This window comes from Amblyomma mixtum, chromosome 1 (assembly GCF_055824585.1).
Source record: "Amblyomma mixtum isolate Tamu chromosome 1, ASM5582458v1, whole genome shotgun sequence".
NCBI lineage: Eukaryota > Metazoa > Arthropoda > Arachnida > Ixodida > Ixodidae > Amblyomma > Amblyomma mixtum.
In genome coordinates, this window is record NC_143012.1 from 322,567,530 (window position 1) to 322,588,867 (window position 21,338).

General features: G+C 44.3%; 1 protein-coding gene across 1 annotated transcript; it reads right to left on the reverse strand.

Annotated features, from left to right (window-relative positions):
- Positions 1–5,887: 5,887 nt before the first annotated feature.
- LOC149372718 (alpha-tocopherol transfer protein-like) lies at positions 5,888–14,473 on the reverse strand. Its single transcript, XM_089587020.1, has 6 exons — positions 14,264–14,473; positions 12,052–12,210; positions 10,097–10,348; positions 8,580–8,773; positions 6,643–6,753; positions 5,888–6,085 (listed from the first exon to the last, which is right to left on the reverse strand). Exons 2-6 carry the CDS (start codon positions 12,191–12,193, stop codon positions 5,888–5,890), a joined length of 897 nt encoding a protein of 298 aa, XP_089443146.1. The 5' UTR covers positions 12,194–12,210; positions 14,264–14,473.
- Positions 14,474–21,338: the final 6,865 nt, after the last annotated feature.

The following is a 21,338-nucleotide window of genomic DNA, read 5'->3' on the forward strand; positions in this document are numbered from 1 at the left end:
GTTTCACTTCCTTAAAAGCCCCCATTAAATGGGGCGTTACATAAGGGGTGGGATTACTGTAGGAATAAGAAGACAAACGGTGACGATTATTTAGTTTTTGAGATCTTCAGTCACACGTTTTTGGAATGCAGATGATGAAGCGATGACGCCGAACTCATTGTGCAGACCATTCTAACATTGTTCCAGTCTATAGCTGCTCAAAGTATGCAGAAAAAGTAGGCGATGGCGGGCATGCAGCATGAGACGGATGACTGCTGCTGTGGCATTTGCGTGCTGCGGCTGTGATATACGGTGCTTGTTTGAGAGAAGAATAAAAAAAAAACGTGATGATGCGCGAGGCTTGCAAGGTGCGACGTAAAGAGAGGGGTGGCAGTCTGGATGTTGCTTTCAAAGACTAAGCCTGATGTCGTATTAGTATGCGGAATGAATGCATTGGGCCGCACGATTTCGAACAGCCGCCATTGCAGGGATTAGATGCGTTTGAGGTGGCCTACAGATGCCAGATGCATACTCCAAATTGAAAGTAACGTTTATGTGGCAGGCTTCCTCTAGAGATGGCGAACTATAGAAGACATCCACTGCGGTTGCGCTCCCCGAATAATTTATGGTGCCGTGATGGAGAACTAATCTGTCCTGCCGGTCTCCGGGTTTCCTAAACTGTACGGCACGAGTTAACCAGCCAGCCCAAATATGCGCCTCCGGCATTCTTTGTCCATAGCCCATAGTAATTAGAGCACATCAGTCTCTCTCTCGCAATCGTGTATCTTGACAAACCACGAACCTACATCGCCTGGAACTCGGACACGGATCCTGTCGATGGTGTGCCGTATTTTTGTAAGGTCCTGAATCTGTTGCCCGAAAGGAAATACTTCACACCTTTGCAAACGTTAATGACCATTTGCAATCTTTGCAAACGTTAAAGGGCAGCTGCAGCACTTTTTTGAAAATTTCGCGATATTCAAGGATTAAAATCTATGTAAGCTGTAGGTAAAGCATGCCGAGTGTTTTTGCACTAGAGTTTAAAATAATGACGTAATCGACGATTGAAATTTGCGCTTCTCCTCAATGCATTGGAGGAGTGCAGGAAAACTCAGCGTGACGTCACGGAAGGTATGATTTCAAATTACCGCTGTCGTCAGCCACATCCTGCCCTCACGCTGTAGACGCTGCCAAACAACTCTCGGCAGGGTTCGCCTTCGGTGGCGTTGGTTTTTTTCCTTCAAAGCAGGCCTTTGTGCGTTGGAAATGGACCGATACCTTCGATGATGTCATCATGCGCCCCCCACTTGGCGTTGTGCGCTGCGGAGAAGCTTGAAGGGCGTCCGGATTATAATAGGCGATTACTTCACTATTTCAAGTGCTAGCCCAAAAAGACTTCGCATGCTTTACCTCTAAGTTTCACACATTCGACCCTCTTAAGCTCGCTGATTTCTAAAACCTATGCAGTTTCCCTTTAATGACCGAGACGAAAAGTCAGCACATTTAATGATGTTTCTGCAAATGGTTGACCCATGTACTGTGCGATGTCAGTGCACGTTAAAGAACTCCAGGTGGTCGAAATTTCCGGAGCCCTTCACTACGGCGTCTCTAATAGCCTTAGTCGCTTTGGGACGTTAAACCGCATAAACCAACCAACCAGTATAGCTTGCAACGCTGTATCCTTAGACTATCCGGACCTTTCAAAGTAAGGTTTCCCTCAGAAAGCATTGTGCAGAGAGCTATTAAAAGGAGGAGCTCTTCTCTATAATGCAGAATTATTTCTTTTCTTTTCTTGCACACTCCTTGCATACATGCAACCTCCTTCGGACTTTTGTCGATACAGTTCTAGACAGAGTTTCTTTGCGAGCATTCATTTCTTTGTTTCTATCCGTTTTCTTTATGTTTATCCCATACTTAGTTCGCCTACTCACCACAACAGCTGCGTACAGGATTGGTGTACACGAGGAAAATGTATTTAAAATTTCGACAACAGAAGATTCTCTGCACATCCTTCGCCAAACTATGAAACTTGGTTTGGTTTATTGGGGTTTAACGTCCCGAAGCGACTCAGGCTATGAGGGACGCCGTAGTGAAGGGTTCCAGAAATTTTGACCACCTGGGGTTCTTTAACGTGCACTGACATCGCACAGTACACGGGCCTTTATAATTTCGCCTCCATCGAAATTCGGCCGCCGCCGCAACTTATTGTTTCTATGTACCTGTATTTTTTGTGTTTTTTCATGCACTTTCATATCATGCAGTATTGTTGTTCCTTTTGCTTTGTAATTATTGTGCTTATGCTATGTTGTTTCCGCCGCAGCCAAGGGGGGCGCGGCCCCGTCAGGCATGTCTATTGCCTTTTGTCGCGTCCCCCAAGGCATTTCTGTAACGGAATGTCTTAAATAAAGAAAGAAAGAAAGAAAGAAAGAAAGAAAGAAAGAAAGAAAGAAAGAAAGAAAGAAAGAAAGAAAGAAAGAAAGAAAGAAAGAAAGAACCCGCGTCTTTCGGGCCAGCAGCCGAGCGCCGTAATAAATGAGCCACCGCGGCGGGGCTAAGCAACTAAGTGGCAGACAGAATTCCAAGAAACAAATGAAAATTCCGCTGGAAGTAAGCCTTGCAGAAGGACGCAGCATTATCCCCTCAACAAACTGCCAGCACGAACGGTCAGCACAGTAGCATGCACGGATAACGTAGAAATTTCCTGCGTAAGCGACGTACGCGGTCATAAAAAAGAAAAATAACCTCGGTTGATACACCCAAGAGCCGTACTCAAGCAACTCATATGCGAGGAATTCAGGGTTGCCACCCTGGAGCAAACCCCCACGCCCCGGATTTATTTCAGAAAGGATAGAAGAAAGGACGGGTCTGATCAAGATGTGACCTAGCCAGGCCAACCAGACTCATCGTTTTGATACCAAGCCAGCTCCATTATTTGTTTGTGTGTGTTCTTGCAGCGTCTTTCTTAATAATTAAGCACTTTGACAGGTATGGTTACTTCATGAGTCATGGAATAGGTTTCCTATTGTGATTTAAAAATAAAAACTTTATATAATTATGTAATGGTTATCAAACTTGTGGGAACGAGCAGCAAGACGTTATTTGCGCCGGTGTTTGCGCCGTGGCAGGGGATTTGCATGGCGCACTTGGCGCTGCTATTTATGAAGAATAGAATTCCCACACGCTTACAGCGTTTGTTTTGATCCAGTGCCTCAATAGCCTAACCGTCCTTGGCTCGCTTTGGCAAACGCCGTTGTTGTTGCTGGTAGAACGTAGCAAAAAACCAGCTGGCGGAGAGCGCTGGGAAATATTCCTTGCTTCGTTGGCACTAAGAAAGTGGTCTTACGGGCTGCGCTGCTGTGTTACGAAGTAAAGAGAAACAGGGGAAAAAAAATCTGGACGACGTTTAGCCTACCTTTACGAGTTACCCTTACTAGTCACCCTTAACGAGTAACCATCACATTGAGCATGCGGATTTAAGTAAGCTGCAAATCAGTGTTGCATCAAGGCAGTAGTAAAACACTTCATTTCAGACATAAATGAATAGCTGAAAACGCGCTCCGCCTGCCACAAGAAGCGAAGCACGTTATCGTCATGAAGAGCCAAGCAGATATTCCAGGGGAAAGGAAGAGCACGAAAAGTCATTTATTTTCTGACCCTCGTCCGGGTGGCTTTCTCAACTCGCAGAGTGAGAGCCCATACCGTGGGCCATTTGCACAGGGGATTCGGAAAGGCTAGGATTCGATCCAAACCCTTGGGCGGGGCAGCCCAACTCTATAGCCACTAAACAATCGCGGCAGGTGACAAGACGTATACGCGGGTTATGGTAGATGTTGTGTTTGAGTTGTCGTAGTTCTATTATATGAACCGGGCGACCAAGGTAGAAATTGAGAATTCATATGCGGCTATTTCTAGTGAATTGTAAATCCTGTTTAAGCAGAATGCCTGAGACGAAGTGCCAGTGTCATTGTCGGTATTTTGTTTTTCGGCAGCGTGATATTTAAAATGTAATAAAAAATCAAGCCTAGAAGAAATCTTTGCTGCGTCCATTTTTCTTTTTATTACCGGCCTCCTAATTTCTATGCAGTTTTCCGGTGTTATGACGACTTTAATTGAACAAGTGAACAACAATTCAGCAAGAAATATATATGAGGCGGAGGCTCGACTCTGTCCAAACCGTTTTCGAGAGTGTATTATTTTCATGAATTTTCACGTGGTGTGGACAGAAAGATGGACAAAAATTTGCGGTCATGAAGAGGTGGAATTGTTGCCTTTGAATGCATTCTAACACTAAAAGAATTTTTCGCCAACACGGCCTCATTTTTCGATTTAAGAGTGTTAGCTAAGAGAGTTTCAAGTGTTTATATCGGTTTGCTCACTAAACGTTGAGAAGAAGAAGTCCAAACATGCGCGGATGTGTCTTTTCCGGAAACAACCTCTCAAAGACACAAACAGCGCCATCTACCTCATGGATATTGCACTACTATTGCGAGTTACTGTCTCATTGGCTATATCTGGCATATTTCCTCGTTATATCAGTTAATAAATTTTATAAACGTCCGCATCATGACACCATTTCACGGCATTCGGAACCCCATATGTGTGCTAACATGATGTGTTTCAGTACTGCGCTGCTCTGCTAGGTTAAGGTGGTAAGCGACCGGATGGTAAGCTACCCGGCGGGCAGGCGGGCAGGCAGGCAGGCAGGAAGGCAGGCGCACAAATGCGAGGAATGGCCACTAGAAATACTAGTGCACTAATACCGGCAACGTTCCAAGCACACCTGAGCGACTAAAGCATGTTTCGCAACGAACATTCTTCTCATTAGTTTTTGTATCACGTCAGGCTGCGTTAAGTCGCGATCTTTGGAGAGCGCCATCAGATAGGCTCAATAACCTTTCCAAGCACGTCTCGAGTACGACTCGTTATTTCCTGGCTTGCCCGCCTCAACAAGTGCCCAACACATTAGATGTCAGTCACCTGGTTACTCGCTAGGGTTACAAAACTATTTAGACCTAGTATAGCTATTTCCTGAATGGGGACTGTATTCATGATACAAGCGACGGATGTTTCTTTTGTTGCGAGCCATGTATGGCGGAATAGGAAGCCGCCGATGGGCAGAACGTTCTAAGTTGGCGCCTTCCGAACGCGTTTTCTATGATAATCACTTGTGCAGTTACCATACACGTGACCGGTCGATGAAGCAATTGGGAGGGTGGTTGAAGCGAAGTTGCAGATTATTGCGATTACGTTGCCACACTTAATGGCGTACGAAATAGGTCTGCTAAAGAGGTTTTTCCTGCAACTAGCCAGCGCGAAATGATAAGATGTCCAATATTATGCAAATAGTACGTCGATGTTACGAACAACTTCCTTGATTCGATGGCTTGCAGCTTTATGCTAAAGCTGACTTCAGGTGAAGCCTTAGAAAAACATGGAGTAATGTCATGCACATGCCTTCTCTTTTGATATTATTGCAGTACAACTTAGTCACTCAGTGAATGAGAAAGGAGCAACATTTCCCATGTGCAACCTCAAAATTGTTCCTATCTGTATCCAAAGATTTTATTTTTCTCAGCTTCGACCACCGCAGAGGCTACGTCTTCTGTCATCGCTCTCTCGAGTATACCATATGACACTGTCGCCGTTGTTGGTGGGCACACTTTTTCGACATCCAAAAATACCGAATTTTTGACACTGAGTGCACCGCTTATTCACTAACTTCATCGGTTTTATGAGGCAGTGTGACGTCTTGTGCTGGCGACGGTTACCGTTTTGAAGCAAAGGTCATGCAAGGTCTATTGCTTGGTAACTTCATGAACTGTAGCAGTCATCAAGAAGAGAGCTCTGTTACCGACCAGCAGAAGTGAGTACGTATTTCTAGTGTTTATTCAGCAAAAGTAATTCCCTATTACAGGTTTGTCGACTCTTCTGTTGCTGTGCGATAACCGTAGGAGTTGATGGCCTGGAAGTAACTGTCTACAGAAATCAACTCCTCCTCGACCACATCGTAGTCGTAGCTCTCGAGCGTTCCCCCGTGCTCCTCAGGAATCACGTCCTCCGGCACCAACTTGTGTAACTCCTCCAAATTGTAGCCGAACAAGCGAATCTGGAACGTTAGAGGAAAATTTATTAAGCCTTGCGAGTTCATCTGCCCGCTGATAATGGCGGCTCAGGCGCTCGCGTTACAAGCAACTTCTTTTATTTTTAACCAAGTGTCGTCGCCATCGTGCGCGACAACCGGACGGTGTTGTGTCCGTACGCCACCAAAGTAACTGTTATTCAGGTTGTCTGGGCACTGGGTGATCATGTGAGCCTGGCTCATGCTCCCTTTGGGTTGGGTGTTTAGGTGTGTAGAAGAGGCGGGGAGAGTCTTGGCGTAGCTATCGGGATATCGCTATCGTTCTCCCTTCAGTTACACAGGGGAACGCGCACAAACTAGGAGTGTTTACTCCATAGTGATGGCTATTAGCGCGGCGTTTCGCGGCTTGGCGGCTTGGCGGATTCAGCCTTTCGTGCCACCGAAGCTATAACCTAACTCTGCATTACGGATAGTAACCAACTTGTGAGGTTTTAAGAACGGTTACGGTTAATGTTACTCTGGTGACAACTCGAATTTGAATCAGTTTGAAACCAAGTGACCAAAAGGAAAGGCTTAGAACTTACCCTTTTAACCATTTTAGGTTTCATGAATGGCTTGGCAATTGCGAAAAGGATGTCAAAGAGGGCAGGGTTGTTCATCACATAGATCCCTTTGATCCGCACGGGAAGCACGTCCTGGAATAAGAGCACGCAGATTGGCGCCCATCTTCCTGCTAAATGCTCCTCATAAGAAGACTTGGCTCGGTATCGTGCAAGCAGGAAACCTGACTTAATACAGGGAAATGCCCTTACATCTCCTGAATGACTCCATAAGCTCTCTCGTTTCCTTACGAATCAGGCAATTTTTCTGCTGAAATCCGGTGGCCCCACTAAACGAGCAGGAATGAGAAAATTTGTTCTCTTGTTACTACACTTCAGGATGCCAGAGGAAGAACGGGTAAATTGCCAATTTTGCCTATCTCTTTGAGATCCATGATATATCTATGGATCCAAGAAGGACGAAAGAAAGGAAAATAATGGCACATATTCGGCACAGGCTAAGAAGATGCATGGGTTTCCTTTTCTTGAATCAATAATTGTTTGTTAAAGAAACTGTAATCTTGTTGATCTCTTTTTTTTTGTACTGGGACCTAACATATAAATAAGCCAACGAAATCAGCAACGTAATGTTACTTCGCACAGATGTACTAACCTCTTCCGCATCCTACAAGGCTCCACATAATTTCACTCTTGTTGTTGCAGTCCACTCAAATGCAAGTGCATCAAAGTTTGTCAAATACATTTAAATCAGTACTTTTTGAACATCCCAATATTTGAACTCTACTAGGGCAGCTGAGGCGGCAATACCTTTTATCGTTGCTACCATTGTATTATGGCACTAAAATAACTTGGAAAGGCTGCATATTATATAGCGGTAAAAAAACTGAGCAGGTTGACGAGAACGAGATTTCTGTTCAGATCTTAGAGCTGAAATGCTTCCAGCTGAAAACGTGTAACATATAAGTTTATTTACCTCTTCCTGAACGCTTGTCGCTATTGCCAGTGTTGTATCGAGTTTATCTGTCACTGATCGGTCAATGCTTCAAATAGAGTAAAAATTCACGATCTGTTTTGGCGAAGTTCTTCATGTGGTTTCGGTTCTTGGGATGTTCGTTTTCAACGCAACTAAGATCATTATGACGGTTTTTTATGAGCTAAGTATTCACATTTACGTGCGCAATACTGGCTATGATAAAATTGATGGCAGTGCTCATTGTTCTAAATGTGCTCTGTTAATATTGTTAATAACTTTATTAGTATTATTACAAACCAGTTTTTCTTGACGTCAAATTGAAGCTGTAATTAATCTATTGTTCTGATTACTATTCATGCGAATACAAATGTTCCCTCCATAACCGAACAGAATACAGGACATAGAAAACAGAAGAAGCACACGGGACGAGAGTACACTAGCAACAGAGTTATTGCGCCAGCGCCTTCTTACAGCTTTAAGAAGTCACCGCGGTGGCTCTGTGCTTATGGCGCTCGGCTGCCGGCCCGAAAGACGCAGGTTCGATCCCGGCCGCGGTGGTCGAATATCGATGGAGGCGAAATTCTAGAGGCTCGTGTACTGCGCTATGTCAGTGCACTTTGAAGAAGCCCAGGTAGTCGAATTTTTCGGATCCCTTCACTACGGTGTCCCTCTTAACCTGAAATGCCTTGGCACGTTTGGGAACTCCCATAAACAACGAAAAAAAATCTTCAACAAACACGCGCATTCGCATCAAACACATATTGCCAAACATATAATGGCAGTGTATGGGAAAAATGCGCGGGAGCCTTAAAAAAGACATTAATCAGCACAAGTCCCGAGTGCTTCTTCTCTTTTCTATATCCTGTACTTTGCGTAGTTTTTAAGTTTATAGAAAGTCCTTTCTGTACTGTTCGAAAGGCTTGTGCATAGACTACTGAAATGAAAACTGGTTTTATGTCTAGCTCTAGTTCTGAGACTTTGCGCTGACCTGTGCAAGGTTGATGAATGTCCTGATGGCAGAAGGTGTGTAGTGGACCAGGTGGTAGGGACTGAGGTGCTTTAGGTCTAGTACAAACACAATACCCTTCATTTGGAACTCTTCCCGAAGAATCATGTGTTCAGCGTAAAGTATACCAACTCTGAAGAAGTCGTTCAGGGAGCAGATGTCGGGACGCCAGCCTCCTAACAAAAGATACGAAGGAGCAGAATAAAATAACAGACAAGTGAACAAATCAAATGATGACGCAACGAACCAGGAGGGTTTTAAACACAGCTAAAAGCTATTCCTCTGGCTATGTATATCACCAAAATACGTTAGCCAAGATTCTAGGTGTTTAAAGGAAGCCCTCCACAAATTTTTAAAGATAGGCTTTTTGGGGTTAAAAAATCACTGTTTCAGAAAACCAATACCAGCGATGGTGGGCATCAGAAAACAGGTGAATCAAGTTAAATTGTAATCTGGTCAACTAAATCCTCATATTCAATTTAATAATTTATTACAGATAGTCATTTGGTTACAGAGATTTGTAGCTGACCATTTCTAATAGCCACATCTGTTATTGGAATTTTGAAAGCGGGATTAGCTTCCGCGCCGCTGATCATCAATTTTGCAAATTTCTAGCACAATTACAAAATCGCGCGCCGGCTCTGAGCGCAGAGTGACGTCCATCAAATCGCGTCACTGCGCGGCGCACGTCCCACGTGACCTTCTCGTTCTCGCCTCTGCAGGAGCAGTGAACAGCGTGAGACACATAGAAAAGGTCACGTGACACATGCACCACGGTATTAAGCTGTCGGTAGTCGACATTTCCAGCCTCACTCCGCATATGCTCCGCCGAGTCCGGTTTTTCAACTCCTTCCGCTTCTTGTAGACTGCAGTGCACTTCTTTCGGGGCAGCCACGATGCCTGTACTCTGATCAGCACTCTGTAATCTGATTGTGATCAATACTCTGATCGTGATCAGTTTACCTTTGTCCTCAAAATTGAGGCAGCCTTTCGACAGACCAGTCTAGCTGTACTGTGCCACGGGCGGACACAGTGGCGCACTCAGCGGGTTGCAGTTTCTGAATTCGAGTAAGGAAATTGACGCATAAATTTTCTTTTCTACAATAAGAGATACTCTTTTCGAGAGGAGAGATAAAGCCTGTAGCTGAAATTTTGAAGTTTCGATACAAAAGTTTTGTGCTTCCAAATGTACAGACTTGGTCCGGAAACGGAAAGTACCGTGCACCTTGAAAGTGTATAGGTGCCTGCGCTACTATGTCTTTCTTGTTTTCATAAACTCCTCCTTCAGGCATGGTTCAAATGTAGCTCTGACAGGGAGTATAACTACTGGCATCTTCTACGGCGGCGGTGGCGTGGTGAAATATTCAGTGAAATGAGTCTGTGTGGCTCCAGAAAAGTTTCGATCAAATCGAAGTTCTCCACTTTGTTTTAGTCACAGTGAGGAATGCGGGTCTTTGAAAGTTAGAAGTTCAATTGCTCAACTGTTGCAGTCAGCTCACCTGTCTTGTACATTATGACACCTCTTCCTTCGGGATCCGTCTTGTGTGAAACTGCAGCCAGCCGATGAATGCGACAGGCGACGTCGAAAGGAATGCCGTGCAGACCAAGGGCATCGAACATTTCCGGGTTGTCCCTTCGCGCTTCGAAGTACTTCTTCACATTCTTGAAAGCGCGCTCGACGTCAAACTTGCGCGCTCGCAGGAATTTAACTAGAAAGGCATCATCCATGGGGCACTCGAGCAGCGTCTCACCTGTTTACGGCGTGATTTGTGAATAGAGAAAAGAGAAGATCTTTTGAACCGCCAAACTTTTTTCTCTGTTCAATTTCTGCGTATACAGAACCGACTTTTCTCGTTTTTAATTTTTTGTTTGGTACCTTTGTTAACAAAACACTGCACCCGCACATCCACTCTTGGCGAGCGTAGTAAAAAGTGTACCTGTAAATGTAATGTTTAACTTCAGAGATTTAAAAAGTTCAGTTATGGCCCAAAGACTTTTTTTTTCGACAGGCAATATTTTATAGTATTTATTCATTGTTATTGTAAGCGTTAAAAGGCAATAAGTGCCCATAGAAACCATCAATAATTGTTGCGCAGAATACCGTGCGGATATTCCGAGAACAAAACTATGCAAACGCTTGCGCTGTGAAACTAATAATCTGGCTTATTTAGTACAATTCCCTCGATATAATCAGGCTGATTATCTAGTGCTACTTTGGCGTATAGGTAAAAATAAGTTGCACCTGTTTGTGTGGCTCCATAGAGCCTAGTATTTAAAACATTGTGCTCCGCGATCTCATATAGTTTACTTTATTCTGATAGTGCCACTCAGAGACTGTTATAACTATCTCTTGCTTTGACTAAGAAAATACATTGAAACTGTTCTGCGCTTTGGGAATAAATGATTGAAGATTCTCATATTGTACTCGTTGAATTTGACGGTAGTCAGCTTGCCTTCGCTGATCTGCACTAATCGCGTTCTGCCGTATAAATTGCTTTCTTCTGAACGTGCCGTCATCTAATCGCTTCGGTCAGCTCCTAGATTGCGTGAGCTCTGAATACATTACTGTCATTCTGCAAGTCACATGCTTTACTTGTGTCTTCGCTCACTAAGCTCTCCTCGGAACATACGACATTTCCTTGAACATTTATTGCAAATGCAGTTAACAAGCACTGTATTTCTTAAATCGCGGCTACTATGTAGCTCAATGTATTTTCTGTCGGCTACCTCTCTCAGGTGTTCGCTATCGGTGCAGTATGCCAAGGCGAGATGTACTCCTTGTGACGTGCTCATGTAGTACTGTGTCTGTCGCCTTGAAGACGATTTCCCAAGAACGGCCGTATAGCATAATAATTCCATGCGCAAATTAAAGGCAGTGTTTGTCGCCTTGAAGGCGATTTCCTGAGGTTTAAAGGTTTAAAGTTTTATTAAAACGAAATACAAATGTGTTTTAAGTTTCATGAAAAAGTTAGTGGAGTAGGAGGTCCCAAAGTGAAAACTGTCTGGGGGACCTCCCATCAGGAATATATAAAAAAAGTGCACAAGTTTGGCAGGGCCCTGTAGCATAATTCCATGCGCAAATTAAAAGGACTAAAATTTCTTCTTCAAGAATAATCGGGTAATAAAAGGGCATTCCATCTGACGCAGAAATGGATATATGCGTAGAGTGTTCAGGCTGTTGGAGGTAATATGTAATACGAACATACATGAGCCCTGAAATTTGCTCTTCGTGTTAGTGGTGGCACTCTAAACATTGAAATGCAGGTTACCTAAAAAGCACCAAAAATACTTTATTCTTCATTTCATTAGTTAAAAAATATATTGTCACTAAAGTATATCTAGTATATAAGATCCAGACGCCCACAAAAGAAATAAAAGGAAAGGAAAAGATAGGAAGAGCTCACTTTCCTGACGGCGGCGAACAACACTGGAGTGTCTTATCGTTAAGCCTTACCCATAATCAGTTGCCGTAGTCGGTTCAGAGCTTCCTCCTTTGCGGCAGCCGTCACTCCCAGATCTTGAATGTCAAGCCCTTTCATATGCTTTACAGATGCAATTCTTTCAACCATGGTTTTTGTGCTGTCACTGTTGCTCATAGTAGTGCACGCCGTGTCTATAGGAAAGTTATGGTGATTGCTGTTAGTAATGCTTTGCATAAAATCAGCACTGCCAAAATAGTCAGTAGAGGTTCAAATGCTTTCGATAATCGTTTTTTTCATATGCTACCTTTCGCCATTTATTCATTGGCCGAAAGCGTGTACAGTGACAATTTGCGGCAACAGGGGCATGTTTGCTCATGTTATTGCTGTTCTTGATCGAGAATACTCGTGAGCATGAGTTTTTGACAGTAATCTATGAAGGCTCTGATGACGGTAATTAACATATTCGCTTTCAAACGACCCTGCCTTGAATTACTTTTTGCTTGCCCTTGGGATGCCTGTTGAGGCTGTTTTAAAGAACAAACACAATCCTCCATAGTTAAGATCGTCCTTCCATAGTGAGCACAATATTATAGCAATTCGTACTTCTCATTTCACAAGAACGCCCATATTATCAGGATGCCTACAGTAGAAGGCCTTGAATAATTGCAAAGGCGTATTGAATACTAAATATGACAAGAGGACACAGGGCACTCGTTTTAAGCTTCTTTTATTTATTTACCTTTGGTTGTTTCAAATATTATTTCAGTTTGGTCGCTGTATTACTTGGATTATTATTTATCACTTTTTCTTTGTTTTAATGGGGGAGAGGCCTGGAGGTGAGAATTATATGTTAACGTGTTACTTTCTACGCTTGCAAATGAACCCAGCTGAAAACAATTCTTTTCATAACACTTAATGATTAGCGGAAATGATAACGAAATTTACTGCGAGCTGTCATCTGACCCCCCTGACAATGAATAAGTACCCCTCCCCATCTCTGTGCATAATTCGATGCGTGCGCACTTCATGTTGGAAACTCGATCTTCGGAACTCACCCAGGTAACTCTCTCGCTCTCTGACTGCGCTGGTAGCCTGAATCTCTTAGGGTTACAGAGCAGGGGGGGGGGGGGGGGGGGGCTATTGCGTCACTTTTTATGTATTTATATATTCAGTATGCACTCCCAGACTCTGTCCATTGTAGTCCCAAGCCTCGTAGATAGCCGATAACAGAGGAATAGCGCCTCATGAGTTGAGGCTGAACGACTTGACAGCTAATTTCACGCAGTACAGCATTCCATTCGTTGCGTCATCTTTCTTCGTCTTCCAAACGAGCACCCGAGGAATCAGCGAGTAGATAGACACCGGACATTGATCAACAGGATGCGTAGGCGGAAATGCATAATTGATTTCTCAATATTACGTTTTAAAACAAGGTCCTTTAGTGAAACACTCAATCGAGACAAATTTGCCGAACACAGTATGGTTTCACAAGTTGTTTAGCATAATATTCATTTTTCTGCTCTGCAAAATGCACAACACCGTAAAACCCGTTCTACTGACCGCAGTTCTCACGCACATCCTGCGAAAGAGAAGTCTTCATCCAAGTTCATTTACACTCATGCCCCCATCATCGCTGTTGTGGTTAAGCAAGACGGCGTATGCAAAAAAGCGAAGATATCTTGGCTTGGTCAACAGTTAGCCCTTCCTTGCACCAGCCATGCGTCCACAGTACCTCAGTAAACGTCATAATCTCCCCTCTCTACCTAATTCTCTGCCGACCACCGGTACATTTCCGTTCTTCCCACTCTGTTCACCTAGTAGATCGCAGGTCATCAGCTCTCATTGACATATGTTTCGTTGAGGACAATCCTTCTCTTGCTCTGAGCTCGGGTATGATTAACACCATCATCAGTTTATTGACCAATAGAAAAATGCACTAAATCCAGTGTTTTCTCTCATGTCTCGCACTGCGCTCAATATGTGTCTCTTAATTTTAGCGGTATCATATTGATTTCGCCTGCTTCCTGTGATGTCCTTAATCTAATTTCATGCCTCTTCGTTACCTCTCGCGATAAGGCCCCTGTAGGCGTCCACTAGCTGAATAGATAGGTCATGTACGTTCATTTTCACGGAGGTCAATATAATGCTGATCATCGATGCGCCATTCACCTGTAAATGTTCTTGACAACAAACAGAAGTACGTGTACTGAATGGTTCACGTTACAGCAAAAAACGGCAACATACCACCGATAGTAATCTCCTCTGCGTGGCGTCCTTTGAGATCGATGGCACACTCCCAAAGAGCCTTCTCCTGAGCCTCTTCTTTCGGCGCCACCCAAGAATCCTGAGGCTGTTACGAACGGCGCAAAAAATCACAGATGCACTGGGAACACCATTGACGTTAAATGATAAGAGCACTTCCTTCAGTGACGTTGAAGACACAAGTATTAAGGAACTTAAATGTCATTCATGTTTTACGGCCAACGTACATCAGACCTCATGGTAACGAAATGAGAGAAAATGAACGGCGCCCCACGTAGCGGCCCTTACAGCGGCGTTTTGCAAACCGGTTTTGGATAGCAAGGCCAAGGGGAATAACTTGGCGCATCAGTTGATTTTTTTTTTTAGCGCTGTTGTTTCCCTCGGGCTCAAAAAGCTAATGGGAAATCTAGTGAATGATGCATGAGCTCCAAACCTAGTGGGTATCTTCTGAGGAAATATTCAGGAATTAAGTGAGTGAATATTGAAAGAGGTGGTTTATTTATTTATTCTGGACCATGAAGCGCCCGTTGGGGTCTTTATTGCAAGGTGGATACAAGGGTGAATATACATTCTCATACGTAAGGCACGGTATACTGAAAGCTAAAAAAAACGTGTAAATATAGGAAAACGAGCAGAACTACAATCCAACGCATACTAATCTAGGAACAAACGAGTTCTAAGGGAGAGTAAAAAACCAAGGAAAGCATTGTAAAATAAGATTGTCACACAGACATCTCACAGTGTACTGAGACTGAAACATTCTTATTCGAAAAGATTTCCATATTCTGCATTTGTAAATAGTGTATAATTCCGGCCGGCCCTATCCTTTCTAACTCTCGCTCCTGCCATTCTTTCCCTCTCCTTGTCCACTCTATTGCCTTTCTCTCATGATAGCCGCAGCTCAGGTGCTTTAGGCTTCGATGACAGATACTTTTGGCTGTGTTCAATGTGCTTCTTGGTGACAGAATCCGATCCTTCAAAGCTGATGTATAAGTTCTGTATGCCGACATGATTTGAAGAATGCTTTTTAAAGCACCTGTAGGATTTCACCTTGTGAGCCTAAAGCTTCTACATGTGAGCGGACATGTTTGTCGGTCTGGCTTGCATTCGTTATATCGAAAGCCATTCTGAACTTTCCACGGTCGCACCATACTGCATTCGAGACATGCTAAATAATGCCTTGCCTGTGGTCAACGGCGTCCCAGGCTCGGCATTCCCAGTGTCCACCCTGACGAACGCAGTCAAGCTAGATTGCTTTTCAGATGCTTTCACCCCTGCAACCCAAGGAACAGCTATGAAGGGGGAAGGAGGAAAATTATTTTATTGGCAGTCTTAATTTAGGCACCTAAGATATCGAAGGAAAGTTAGATCATGGCTCTCAGTAGCTCCCCGTTGGGGTAAGCAAAAAACTTGGGCCACTTGAATGGAGGGGGTCTGCACGACGGGGGCGAGGTGACAGCGATGGGGCAAGAGAAGCGACACTGTTCCATGTCGGCGTAGGAGGAAAGGCAGTCAGGGATGTGAGACTGCTGTGTGCAAGTTTTTATAGGCTTAGCCTAGCCAATGAATATTTTTAGGACCCTTCGTAAGTTGTCGTGCGACATATACTACGGAAACATTTGCATTGTACAGTAAAATTTGTCAAATGAAATCTGTAGGAATACGTTTCTCTGTTTTCGGTAGGTAAAGAATTTTGTCTTGTTCACTCTGTCGTAGATAGGGGCCTTAGCATAATTCAGCAGTTCGGCAGCAGCTCAAGTGAGTGCCGCTGTACTACCCGCCTAACAAAGCATTTTTACGCCGCGAAGTTCATAACTATTGCAATTTTACCTGTAATTAACGCACTGGGCAATTACAGATATCTAAAGTTCGCTCCAATGGCACCAAGCTTGAAAAATCCAGCTGCATGGTTGAGATAAGCTTGGTGAAGCGAATCTGTAAAACTGAAATAAAACGAACAATGTTGCGCTCATAATGATACATGTTATCCTATCACTTTCAGAAGTGCAGTAGGTGCTGTATGTGATTCCTCATTCTGTCTATAACGTGCCGAATTCTCTAACGGGTGCATGAGCTTACGCCCGTGCGCTCAAATAAGGAGGGCATTACGTCGTGTTATTCGCTCTGCTGAGCAAACAGTTGCATGAACCCTTCCATTGAAGCACGTTGCTGTGACCATCTGGCCGTCTGCGCCGCCGTCCGTTGCATACGCAAATGAAAGTACGAATGTGCCATTAGTTCAGTTCATTTTTATTTCCTTGAAGGCCTCTTTCAAGGGGTGTTGCATAAGTGGTGGGATTACAGTGGGAATAAGAAGAAAAAGGGTGAAGGTTACCTAATAATGAAGATGATTGGTCACACATTTTTTTTAATGCTGGTGATGAAGCGATGACGAAGAACTCAATGGGTGGGCCGTTCCAACATTGTTCTATAGTCTGTAGCTGCTCGAATAAGCAACGATGCAGAAAGTGTAGTAGTGTGCGATTGCGGGCATGCAACATGAGGCGGATGACATACGCGTGCTGCGGCTGTGATATACGATGCATGATTGAGAGAAGAATAATTGCAAGGTGCGACGTAAAGAGAAGGGTGGCAGTCTGGATGTTGCTTAAAAAGACTAAACCTGACGCTGTTTGAGGGTTCGGAATGAGTGAATTGGGCGGTATGATTTTTAACAGCCTCCATTGCAGTGATTAGATGCGTTTGATGTGGCCTCCAGACGGCAGATGCATACTCCAAATTGAAAGGAACGTTTATGTGGCAGGCTTCCTCTTGAGATGGCGAACTATAGAAAACATCTGCTGTGGGTGCGGTCTCCGAGGAATTTATGGTACCATGATGGGGAACTAATCTGTCCTGCCGGCCTCCGGGTGTGCTAAACTGCACGGGACGAGGTGACCAGCCAGCCCAATTATACACCTAAGGTGTTCATTGTCAATAGCCCATAGTAATTAGAGCATAGCAGTCTCTCTCTTGGTAATATAAAGTCTTGCTGGTGCAACAAAACAATCGTGTAGCTTGACTAACGACTTACCTACATTGCCTGGAGCTCTGACAAGGATCCCGTCGATGGTGTGCAGTATTTTTAAAAGGTCCTCAATTTGTTTCCCAAAAGGAAATACTTCACACCTATTGTTTCCAAAGTTAAATGACTGAGATGAAAAGTAAGCACATTTATTCATGTTTCTGTAAATCGTTGACCTGCCTTTCTAGCTTGCAACTGTGTATTCGTAGATGATCTGGACATTTGAAAGTAACGTTTCCTTCAGACAGCATTATACAGAGTATCAAAAGGAGGAGCGCTTCCCTATATTGCAGAATTATTTCTTTTCTTTTCTTGCACACTACTTGCATATATGCAACGACCTTCGGACTTTTGTCGATATAGTTGTAGCCAGCGTTGTTTTGTGTGCTTTCATTTCTTTGTTTCTATCCGCTTTCTTTACGTTTATTTGTTTATCCCATACTTAGCAGTCCTGAAGCGACTCAGGCTATGAGGGACGCCGTAGTGAAGGGCTCCGAAAATTTTGACCAGCTGGGGTTCTTCAACGTGCACTGATACCGCACTGTACACGGGCCTCTAGAATTTCGTCTCCATCGAAATGCGACCGCCACGGCAGGGATCGAACCCGCGTCTTTCGGGCCAGCAGCCGAGCGCCGTAACAATTGAGCCACTGCGGCGGGGCTATGAAACTAAGTGGCACACAGAGTTGGAAGAAACAAATGAAAATGCCGCGAGAAGTAAGCCCCACAGAAGGATGCAGAGTTATCCCCTCAACAAACTGCCAGAGCGAATACTCAACGCAGTAGCACGAATAAACTAGAAATTTCCTGCGTAAGCGCCGTACGCGGTCATAAAAAAGCAAAACGCAAAATAACCTCGGTTGATAGACCCAAGACCCATATTCAAGCAACTCATATGCGAGGGGTCCGGGGCTGCCACCCTGCGACAAAGGCACGAGCCCCAGATTCACTTCAGAATGGATAGATGAAAGGACGAGACTGAGCAAGATGTGACCTTGCAAGGCCAACCAGACTCTACGCATTCATACCAAACCAGCTCCATTATCGTCTTGTATGCGTTCTTATAGCGTCTTGCTTAATAATTAAGTACTTTGACAGGTACGGTTACTTCATGAGTCATGGCATAGGTCTCCTATTCTGACTTAAATAATAACAACTTTATTAAATTATGTATTAGTTGACAAACTTGTGGGAACAGAGCAAGACGTTATTTGCGCCGGTGTTTGCGCCGTGGCAGAGTATTTGTATGGCGCCCTTGGCGCTGCTATTTATGCAGAATAGAATTCCCACACGCTTACAGCGCTTGTTTTGATGCAGTGCCTCAATAGCCTAGCCGTCCTTGGCTCGTTTTGGCAAACGCCGTTGTTGTTGCTGGTAGAACGGAGCACAGAATCATCTGGCGGTGAGCGCTGGAACATATTCCTCGCTTCGTTGGGACTAAGAAAGCGGTCTCTTGGGCTGCGCTGCGATGTTAAGAGGTAAATGAAGGAGGAAAAAAAAAGAAAACCTGGACGACGCTTAGCCTACCCTTACGAGTTACCCTTACTAGTTACCCTAAGGTGTCACAATCACAGTGAGCATGCGCACTTAAGTAAGCTGCAAACCAGTGTTGCATGTCAGACATACTTCAATAGCTGAAAATGCGCTCCGCCTGCCACACGAAGCCATGCTTATTCTCGTCATGTAGGGCAGCCAGATATTCCAGGAGAAAAGAAAAGCGCGAAAAACGTTTATTTTCCAACCCTGGTCCAGGTGGCTGTCTAAACTCAGATAGTGAGAGCCCATACAAGGGCGATTCGAACAGGGGATTCGGAAAGGCTAGGGTTCGATCCACACCCTTGGGCGAAGCAGCCCAACGCTATAGCCACTAAACAACCGCGGCAGGGACAAGATGTATGCGCGGAATATTGTAGATGATGGGTTCGAGTAGTCGTAGTTCTCTTATATGAACTAGGCAACCAAGGCGGAAATTGAGTAATCATATACAGCTATTTATAATGAATGGTATAACCTGTTTAAGCAGAACACTTGAGACGAATTGCCTGTGTCATTGTCGGTATTTTGTTTTTCGGCAGCCTGATATTTAAATAGTCATAAAAAATCAAGCTCAAAACAGATCTTTGCTGCGTCCCCTTTTCTTTTTCTTACCGGCCACCTAATTTTGACCCAGTTTTCTGGCGCTATGATGACTTTAATTGAACAAGTGAACAACATTTCAGCAAGAAGTCTATGAGCCGGAGGCTCAACGCTCTCTAAAACCTTTTCTAGTGCGTTTTATTTTCATGAATTTGCTCGTGGTGTGGACGAAACGATGGACAAAATTTGCTGTCATGAAGAGGTGAAATTGTTTCCGTTGAGTGCATTAGAGCGCTTAAAAAATTCTACGCCAACACGGCCTCATTGGTCGATTTAAGAGCGTTAGGGAGATTAAAGTGTTTGCATCGGTGTGCTGACTAAACGTGGAAAAAACCAAATCCAAACTTGCGCGGATGTTTCTTTTCCAGAAACATCCCCTCAAACACACAAACAGCGCCATCTGCCTCATGGATATTGCACTACTATTGCGACTTACTCTCTCATTCGCTACATCTGGCATATTTCCTCGTTATATTAGGTAATAAATTTTATAAACGTCCGCATTACGACACCATTTGGCATCATTCGGAACACCATATGTGCGCTAACATTATGTGTTTCGGTACTGCGCTGCTCTGCTAGGTTAAGGTGGTAAGCGAACGAGTGGTAAGCCACCCGGCGAGCAGGCGGGCGGGCAGGCGCACAAATGCGAGGAATGGCCACTATAAACGCTAGTGCACTAAAACCGGCAACGTTCCAAGTACACCTGAGCGACTAGTCTATGTTTCGCAACAGACATTTTGCTCTTAATTTTTTTTTTGTATCACGTCAGGCTGCGTTAAGTAGCGATCTTGGGAGAGCGCCATCAGATGGACTCAATAACCTTTCCAAGCACGTCTCGAGTACGACTCGTTATTTCCTGGCTATGTTGCCGCGACCGGTGCCCAACGCATTTAATGTCAGTCAACTGGTTAGTCGCTGTGGTTGCAAAACTATTTAGACCTATTATAGCTGTTTCCAAGCGCCAAGAGATCTGGATTGGGCTGTAGTCGTGATATCAGCGACGGATGTTTCTTGTGGTCTGAGCTATGTATGGCGCAAGAGGAAGCCGCCGATGGGCAGAAAGTTCTAACTCGCCTCCTTCCGAACGCGTTTTCTACTATAATCTCGAGCAACTCCGGCGAATTTACGCAGATGATTTCAGGTTCAAATCACGCTGCTGCCGTGGAAATTTGATGCATTTTCCTCCTGCGGCTCACCTCTTGTGCAGCTAGCTTCTACGTGACTGGTCTAACAAGCAATAGGAAGGGTGGTCGAGGAGAAGTTGCAGATTATGGCGATTGCGTTGCCGCTCTCAATGGTGAAAGCGAAAGACCTGCTAAAGCGGTTTTTCCTCCAACTAGCCAGCGCGAAATGATAAGGTGGCCAATATTATGCAATTAGTACGTCGATGCTTCAACCACTTCCTTGATTCTAAGGCTTCCAGCCTTACACTAAAGCTGACTTCAGGAGAAGGCTTAGACAAATATGGAGAACTATCGTGCACATGCCGTCTATTTTGATATCATTACAAGGCAGCTTAGTCACACAGTGAATGTGAAAGGAGTAACATTACCCCGTGAGCGAACTTAATACTGTTCCTATTTGTATCCAACGATTTTATTTTTCTCAGCGTTGACCGCCGCAGAGGTTACGTCTTCTGTCCTCGTTCACACAAGTATACCGCATGCTACTGTCGCCGTTGTTTGTGGTCACACTTTTTCGACATCTCAAAATAGCGAATTGTTGACAATGAGTGGACCGCTGATTCACTGTTGCTGACGGCTAACGTTTTGAAGCGTAAAGTTACCAAGCAATAGACCATCTATTGCTTGGTAACTTCCTGAACTGTAGCAGTCATCAAGAAGAGAGTTCTGTTACCGACTAGTAGAAGTGAGTACGTATTTCTAGTGTTTAT